Genomic DNA, 9,020 nt, shown 5'->3' with positions numbered 1-9,020 from the left:
AAACAATTTTGTTACCAATTTATTCTCTTTTTTTTGTCTTTTTGGAGGGGGGAAGGCAGGGCAATTGGGGTTAAGTGACTTGCCCAATGTCACAAAGCTAGTAAGTGTTAAGTGTCTAAGGCTGGATTTGAACTCAGGTCCTCTTGACTTCAGGGCCGGTGCTCTATTCACTGTGCCACCTACCTGCCCCTTCACATTATTCTTTATGAAATCTTCTCTCCACAAACAATTCCAATTTCCTTATGTTTTCTCTAGAATTTTTGCCTTTTAAAACTTCTCAATCTCCCACCCCAGATTTACCAACCCCTTCCACTATGCTCTATCTTAAACCATTTCCATTTTCACTCCTTCCATCACTGAAACGTGGTTCCCTCCTGATGAGAGGGTATCCCTGGCCATTCTTTCTAACACAAGTAGCATATGATAATAACAACACCAGCTATCATTTCTATAGCATTTCAAGGTTTATAAAGTACTTTACACATTACCTCATTTTTACCCTTACAACAACACTGGGAGGTAGGTGCTATTATTATCTCATTTTATAAAGTGAATGAGGCAAACAGATGAAGTGACTTGCCCAGGGTCACATGGCTAGTAAGTATCTGAGACTGAATTTTAACTTGAGTCTTCCAGATTCCAGGTCTAGTGCTTTATCCACTCTACCACTGGACAGCAACTTTCACTTATACTACTCAAACTCTACTCACTGGTTGAGGTTATAGAAGTCAGAATAGGATGCTATTCCCCAGGGCCACATCCAGACTCTCCCTCTACCATCACACAGAAACTTCCTCCTTCGAGGTTCCCTCAATCCACATGTATCTCCCAATCAAGAATCTATTAGCTATTATCTACAAACACTCCAGGATACTCTCCTTTTCTCATTTAGTAAAGTTCATAGTCTTTCTCTCCTCCCCAATTCTCACCTTCATAACAGAATTCAACATACATACTTCCAATCCTATCTAACACCCTATCTTTTCCCAATTAACTTATTCACCATGAGCTACTCCTTCACTCTACCTCAGCTACACATGCCCTTGAAAACCCACAAATGCAACATTTCGTTGTTTCAAGAACTCTGAAGTTTCTTTTTCTGATTACTATCTTTTATCATTGCCTTTAGCTTTGTCCTGTGATACCTCACCCCAACCTCCAACCCTTCCATCCCCTCAGTTCTTTCCCAAACAATCACCCCTACACTGGCTACATCCTCCTCCTTTCCCTATCTTGACCCCTCAGTAAACCAGTTCCACTCTCCACTGTCCTCTACATTCAAGCTCATTATCTTATCACCAACCATGTCTTACCAAACCCCAAATTTGGATTATTCCCACCATTTGATGTCTTCGTTTCTACTCACTGCTAAACAAAACTAGTAGAAATTGTAAAACCATGCTGACTCAGTTCAATACAAATTTATGTTCCAAAATCTCAACTGGGTCTTCACTGCTGTAAGTCAATTCTTTTATACTTCCCTAATCAATTCATCATCCACTGATCACAGTGACTTTTCTAAACTTTTTCATCCTTCCTCAAACCTTCTATGGCTCTGCCTTCTCTCTCTCCCTTTTAACTGAGAACCTAGTCTCTTATTTCAATGAAAAAAAAAAAGAGAGAGGTCATTCAACAGAGTCCTCAACAGAGCTCCTTCCTTCCCCCTCCCAACTCAGATGTTCCCTCATTATCTCCTTCCCCCTGTCTCACGTTTTATTGAAGAGGTGGCCCTTCTCCTTGCCAAGGTCAACTCCTATAAATGCAAAGGAGTTCCCATTTCATCCTGTCTCCTCCAGCACATTGCTTCTTCTATCATCTCCACCCTCTAACTAATCTTCAATCTCTCCCTGTCCACATCCTGCTTTCCTGCTGCCTACAAACAAGTCTATGTCTCTCTCATCCTTTTTTTTTTCCTTTTGAAGGGCAATTGGGGTTAAGTAACATGGCCAAGGTTACTCGGCTAGTTTTTTTGTGTTAAGTGTCTGAGGCCGAATCCGAACTCAGGTCCTCCTGACTCTGGGGCCAGCGCTTTACTCACTGAGACACCTAGCCGCCTCTCTCTCATCCTTTTAAAAAACCTGACTGTCTATAGTGGCTAGCTATCAAACTCTATCTCCTCTCCCTTCTTGTTACTAAACTCCTTGAGGTAACCATCTACCCCTCAGTGCAACCGGGTCCTCTCCTCTCACTCTCTTCCAAATTCTATGCAGAATAGCTTTCAATATCATCATTCAACTGAAACTACTTTCTCTAAAGTTACCAATTAATTGCTAAATCTACTGATTTTTCTCAGTTCTCATCCTTCTTGACTTCTACGCAGTCTTTGTGTCAATCATCCTTTTCCACTTGATAGTCTCTTCTCTCTAGACTTCATGACACTGCTCTCCCCTGGTTCTCCTCCTACTCGTTTGACCACTCCTTCTCCAGCCCCTGTACTCGATCTTCATCTAGGTCACTGGGTGTCCCCCAAGCTCTGCTCTAGGCCCTTTTCTCTCTACTCCCTCTAAACCACCTTGCATGGTGAATCCCATCAGCTCCTCCAGATTAAATTATCATCATTAAATTATTGGATGCTTCCAAGATCTATTTAGAACATTAGGATTCAGTTCAAACATCTACCCTAACTTCTAGTCTTACATTCCCAACTGCCTACTGGATATCTAGAACTGGATATCTATTAAAAGTCATTTCAAACTCAGTTTGTTCAAAACAGAGGCCCCCCAGAGCATCAAGATAGTCTTCTGGCCAGCGTCTGGTTTCTCCCCAGCCCTGTCCATCACTCACTCAGATGCCAAAGGGATCTTCTGAAAGCACAGGTCTGACCATTTCAAAGCCCATCTTCACCCCAGCTCAGTAATCTCCAAGGGCTCTGTATTACGAAGTTGGGGGTTCAGTGGATAGAGCACTAGGACTGAATTCAGGAAGACATGAGTTCAAATACAGCCTGAGAAAATTACTAGCTGGGTAACCCTGGTCCAAGCACTTAAACACAGCCTGCCTTGGTTTCCTCAACTGCAAAATGGGGATAACAGCACCTACCGCAGAAGACCATTCTGAGGATCAAATGAGATATTTGTAAAGCACTTATCCACACAGAAGTTGCCAATAAATGCCTATTCTCTTCTCTTTCCTTCCTTTATTATTTCCACAGAATCAAATATGAAATTCTTTTTACCTATTTTTCCAGCCTTTACTCCCCTCCACATACTGTACAATCCAACAACACTGGCTTTTCCCTCTACACTCTATCTCTTGACTCCATGCATTTGCACTAGCTGTGGCCCATGTCTAGAATGCTTTCCTGGCTTTCCTGGAGTCCTTCAGGCCTCAGCTAAGAAGTTCACCTTGGTCAACAAGCTTTTCCTTGTCCCACCCCCCAACACCTTCCCAATGCTCCAGTCTTCTTTCTGAGATTACCTCCAAATTACCCTGTATAGATCTTGTATGTGCACAGTTGTTTGCATGTTGCCTCCCCCATCGGAGTGTGAGCACTTCAAGGGCACAGACTATTTTTTTCTTTCTTTGTATCCTCAGTGCTCAGCACAGTACTTGGCACACAACAAATGCTTAATAGATGCATATTATTGACTTTATAATTATTAATGACCTAAAACACTTGACTAAGTTTAATGAAAAATAATTCTCTCCATTCCATGACTTTCAAGTAAAAACTCCAGAACCAATCTGGGATAAAATTAAGGTTCTTAAATGACTGTTTAGTCATTTTAGCAGTAATTATTAAGATTACTTCTCATTTTAATATATGTCATTACCAAAAACAAAAACCCATCGCTGCTTAATACAAAATTTTTCTAAGAGCTAGCCCATTTATTTCACATAATATTCTAGAGAGCAAAATTTCATCAACCACAAAATTATATGGACAATTTCCTAAAGGTAACTGGCAGTATCATATCTTAATATTGTTCCCAGAAATTCAAGAGGGACTGAATAGAACATAGGTAAAATATGGGAACTATATCACCACTGAAAGAAAAGCAGATGTTCTACTAATGGTGACTCAGTACCATCACTGTGGAGAACACAGATTAGAGTAGTAGGGAAAAAGGGACTGAACTGGTGCTGCCATTTAACTAATGGCTGACTCGGGCCAAGGACTTCCTCTCCCCGGTACTCACTTCCTCATCTGTCAAACATGCCAAGTTCCTTTCACTTCCAATGTTTTATGATGTTCATCTTCATATGTGATGAACCTCAACACATTAATTACTATGAATGGTTTCCACAACACTACCAAAGACTTATGAATAATTCTACAAACCTTTTATAAAGCACTTGGTTTTAGAGATAAATCTTGTTCTATTTTCTCCAAAGTTTTCAGTTTTCCAAAACTTCTAGGATCAACTAGAACTTTAAAATATTTTTTCTTGTCTTAAAAGACCACCATGAATTTAAGCAATTGAATTCAATAAACACTGATTAGTCACTTTAGTTCAAAGAATTGGACCATGTAACATTAGTGATCACATAAAATGCAAACAAAGATGCTGACCTCAAGAATAAAAAGCCTTTATCATTTCATAATCACAAAGAAAACTGTCCTATATTTAGTGTGATCTATCTTATATGTAGAATTAGTCATTATAATCTGAGACTTCCAAATATGTACAGATAAAATCAACTACCAATAATCCACCATGATGGAAAAAAGGTGAGAGGTTAAAATTGTGTATATAAAACATATAATCCAGAATCATTTATAATTGACTTTGGAAAATAATCATACACACACGATCTTTTATTCACACATTCATTCAACATTTATTAAATGCATACTATGAGTCAAACACTGTGAAAGAATATGGGGTACATAAAAATAAAATCAAAACAGTTCTTGCCCTCAAGGAGCTTATATTCTAGTGGAGAGTAGACAAAGAACATAATGCCTACCTGATTAAAACACTGATTAAACACTGATTTAAAGTTTGCAAGTGCTTTGAAAATATTAACACATTTTATCCTCACAACAATCCTGGGAGGTAGGCATTATTATTTTCCCCAATTTATAGATGAAGAAACTGAGAATGAGAGAAGTTAAATGCCTTGTTCAGGATCATACAGATAATAAGTGTCTAATGTCATATTTGACTCAGCTCTTCCATACTCCAGGTCCAGTGACCTATCTACTAAGCCATAGTGAAAAGATACAAAGTAATATTGGGGGGGAAACAACAACCAAGGTAATCAACAGAGGCCTACTTCAGGAAGAGGGGTTCTGAAGGAAGCTAGGAATTTTATGAGTAAGAGTAGAGGAGGGACTATATTCTAGAGATGGGGAGCCACCTGTGCCAAGGAAAAAAAACCAGAGATGGAATGTATGGAGAGCAGCAAGTAGACTAGTTTAACTAGACTGCGAAGAGCATTAAGGAGGGTAATGAGCAATAAGCCTGGAAAGGGAGGATAGAGACAAATGCTGAAGGGATGTAAGAGGCAAAAAGAGTTTTTATTTCATCTGAGAGGCAAGAAGGAGCATCCTGAACAAGAGTGTAACATGGTTAGCGTGATGCTTTAGGAATATCTCTATGATAAACGTACAAGATGAATGGGAAAAGATAGAGACTGATGGCAGGGAAATACAACAGAAGGCTATTGCAATCGTCCAGGTGAGAGGGAACAAGGGCTTGAAGTGGAATGGTGATCACACCAGGAATGAAAGGGAAAGATGTAAGACTCATTGAGGAGGAAGAGTGGTCAAGACCTGGCAACCCATGGGGTAAGGAGCAGGGTAACTCTGAGTTTGAAAACCCAAATGACTAGAAAAATGGCAGTTCTCTCATCATAGACAACAAAGGGAGGCAGAGGGGAAAGAAGGGGGGGAAGGCATACTTGGACATTCCGAGTTTGGGTGCCCACTGGACATTCTGTTGGGGATTTCTAATAGGCAGCTGGTGATATGGTATAAGTTCTAGAGAAAGACAAGGACTGGAGCAGGCCACATGGGGGGGGGGGGAGCGCTTGGGAGGGGAGAGCCTGTATGTTCTAACAAAGGAATGTGAGAAGAGATGTCAGACAGGTGGAAGGAGAATCAGAAAAGAGTCCATGGAGGAAAAAGTATCCAAAAGGACAGTTTACCAAGATGGTCAACAGAGTCAAATACTGCAGATAGAGAATGCTGACTGTGAGAGGGTCTGCAGATTTGGGAGTTTTAAATACACTGTTAACTCTGAAGATAGAGAACCTTTTCAAGTGAATGATGAGGTCAAAAGTCAGGTTGTAAGGTCAAAAAGTGGGAGGTGAGAAAATCATAGGAAATATGTATAGCAGCTTTTTCTGGAAATTTGACTAAGAAGAGGTTATAAAATGATAACCTGAAAAGATGGTAGGATCAAGGGATGGTTTTAGGGCCAACTTCTCTCCCAGATTGCCCCTAATGTCCATCAATTTAGTATAGGACCCTGCTGCAAAGTGAGGTAAGGAGGCCTAGAATTACAATGGATAATCCACAAAGTAGACAGTGATTACAATAATTTACATTTACAATCAAGGTATCAGTGTCTCCTCTTCCCCCAAAACAGTCCCAAACTATGCCATTTTCCAAATTAAATAATCCCTTGTAGCTCATGCCATTATCCATCCATTACAAATATCATGCTAAACACACATATGTATATATACATGTGTGTGCATGCACATGCGTATGCATTAATGTGTTGCACTTGTGTATTGTATGTACATGTGTGTATGTATGTATGCACACAGAAACCTGAGTAGTTGCCTCAACGAGCTCTTTAAACTGCCTCCACAAAGAACTGACAGTGGTACTGAAAATTACTACCAGAAAGATAAAAGAAATACATCCCACTTTCAATAAAAACCACAATCTGGACTACATCCAAGGTTTTTAAATTAACAGAATGTTATTAAAAACAATAAATCACAAAGACACTACAGGCTAAAATGGTAGTCTCTGTATTACAATTCTCAGTCACATAAGAGCTACAAAACACTACCAAAAACTGAATGGACAAGAGATAATAAATGATTCTCTGCCCTTTTATTTCAGCCAATAATCAAATATTTCACACTGCAACTGGTTTTTTCCAGTAATCCTAAATCCTAAATTAACATTTAACCGTCCTACATGCCTATCTCTAACTTCTCCAATAATTATAGTGCTTACGTGAAAAAGTAAACCTCTATCATTTGATACCCTTTTTTCCCCATCAAGCTTATATTAAAATCAGGTAGAACGATGAAATGATTTCATTCCCAAATCGCATCCAAGGTATGGGTTCATATTGATTTTATACTCTTTGTTCCATCTTGGGCATAGAGACGAACTCCTGGAGGTTAGAGATATGTTGCTCTAAAATAATTTTTCTCTCCATCCAGGGTCTACGTGCATAGGTTTCTACCTAGTGCTTCATGCCCTTCAAATATTTCCCTAAGTGTACGAACCTTTGCATTATCTTTATTTTCCTTATGTTAATCTAAAGTAACCGCATGTACCTTTATCATTATATGGAACATTCTCCATGAGCTATCATTTTCCCCCAACTAGGGCTGATTATAGAATGTGTTATGACCATCGAAATATTCAGGTATGGCTATAAAGTGGATTGTTTACAATACAAAGATTTGGGAGCCCTAAAGGGACCGATCTCTCTTCCTAGCAAATAAAAACACAGGGAGGTGGAGGGTAGAGAGCTTGCGGCGGCAGGGTGGTAGGGAGAGAGCAGACTTTAACATTAAAAACTAAAAAAACAGTAAGAAGGAAACCTCCAAAACAAAAAAAAAACCCACCACCATACACGCTCCTCTCCTTCCTTCCTCCCCCTTCCATAACCAAAAGCACAAAACAAACACCCGACCCGGCTACTTTGCATACTTCGTGCAAAACGAGAAAAGCGCTAACAAAATGGGACGTTTGATCACAATAATTGAGTGTTTACAGGTCGCGCTGACTGCACGGCTCGGGCGGGCTGGGAAGGGGGGTCTATCTGTCTCTCTATCACTCTGCGTTTCAATTAAGTTACAAAGGCTTTGTCAACAGTGGTCAAGGGAGCCCCCTGGAAGGCCGGCCCGGGAGAGCTCGCTCCCAGGGCCGGGAGGACGGGCTCGGCCCCCTCCCCCGCGGGGGTGCCCCTGCCGCTCCCGGCCCGCAGCTCGCAGGAAACCACACAGGCGGCTCTGCGTCCCGCAGATCCGTTACACCGGGGAGGGGGAGGGGGCAGCGGAGCCGGCGGGCACGGCCGGGGCACCGGCAGGGGCAGAGGGCACCGGCGCGGCGGGGGGTGGGGGATGCCGCAGTGGCTCCCCGCCGCGCCGGCTCAGGCTCCGGCTCCGGCTCCGCTCGGGACGCGCGCGGGCAAGGGAGGTCGGGACGTCGGTACCTCATACTGGATGTACTGCTTCCTCCACTCGGGAGTGATGTGCGCGGAGAGGTGCTCGGCGAACTTCATCCTCCTGCCTTTCCCCCCTCACTCCCACTCGAGTCCGGCTGACACAAGCGGTGGCAACGGCGGCTCCGACTCCTCCCCACATGGGCCCCGACGCGGCGCTGTGCGGTGCGGTGCCGGGCTCCTCGGCTCCTACTCTCGCTCCTGCTCCCGCTCCCGCTGCCGCTCCTGCTCCTGCTCCTGCTCCTCCTCTTCCTCCTCCTCCTCCGCCTGCAGCCGCCGCTGCCGCCGCCGCCGCCGCCGCCGCCGCCGAGCTCTCCTCAGAGCCGCCCTCCCGCCATCTTCCTCCTCCTCTCCCACGGCCCCGCCCCGTGCCGCCCGGCAGACGTCATCGCCATGGTAACCGCCTCCTCCGCAACGCGACGAAAGGAGGCGGGGAAGGGAGCGGGTTTGCAAGGGACTGGGATCGCCGGAGGGGGCGGGGCCTAGCGGAGGCCCCGCCTTGGACCTCTGCCCCCTGTTTCTTATTGGTCTTGCCGTCGTCTCCTAAGTGGCTGCCTGGGAAGTAACAAAGTTGTGGTAATTAAAATATTAATTCCGAGGAAGCAGCAGTCTGCTCGGGAGTTTTTTATTTGCAAAGTTCGGTGAAGCTATTTTTAT

The 9,020-nt window shown here is 43.2% G+C and overlaps 1 protein-coding gene across 2 annotated transcripts in view; it reads right to left on the bottom strand.

The window, feature by feature from the left end:
- XPR1 (xenotropic and polytropic retrovirus receptor 1) overlaps positions 1 to 8,636 on the bottom strand; it is a 230,753-nt gene extending 222,117 nt beyond the window's left edge. The window contains exon 1 of one of the 2 annotated variants that reach the window (XM_069074364.1): positions 8,355 to 8,636. In XM_069074364.1, the coding sequence (XP_068930465.1) occupies positions 8,355 to 8,423 (69 nt within the window). In that variant the 5' untranslated portion in view covers positions 8,424 to 8,636. The remainder of the gene's footprint in view (positions 1 to 8,354) is intronic. The other variant, XM_069074363.1, reaches the window with a different exon arrangement.
- Between the last annotated feature and the right edge of the window lie 384 nt (positions 8,637 to 9,020).

The sequence above is a fragment of the Petaurus breviceps genome, unplaced genomic scaffold, assembly GCF_028583685.1.
Source record: "Petaurus breviceps papuanus isolate PSGF00001 unplaced genomic scaffold, PetGlider_PUasm1.0 90895, whole genome shotgun sequence".
In the NCBI taxonomy this organism is placed as follows: domain Eukaryota; kingdom Metazoa; phylum Chordata; class Mammalia; order Diprotodontia; family Petauridae; genus Petaurus; species Petaurus breviceps.
The sequence above is the reverse complement of the archived record's forward strand: the minus strand, read 5'-3'. Positions and strand labels throughout refer to the sequence as shown.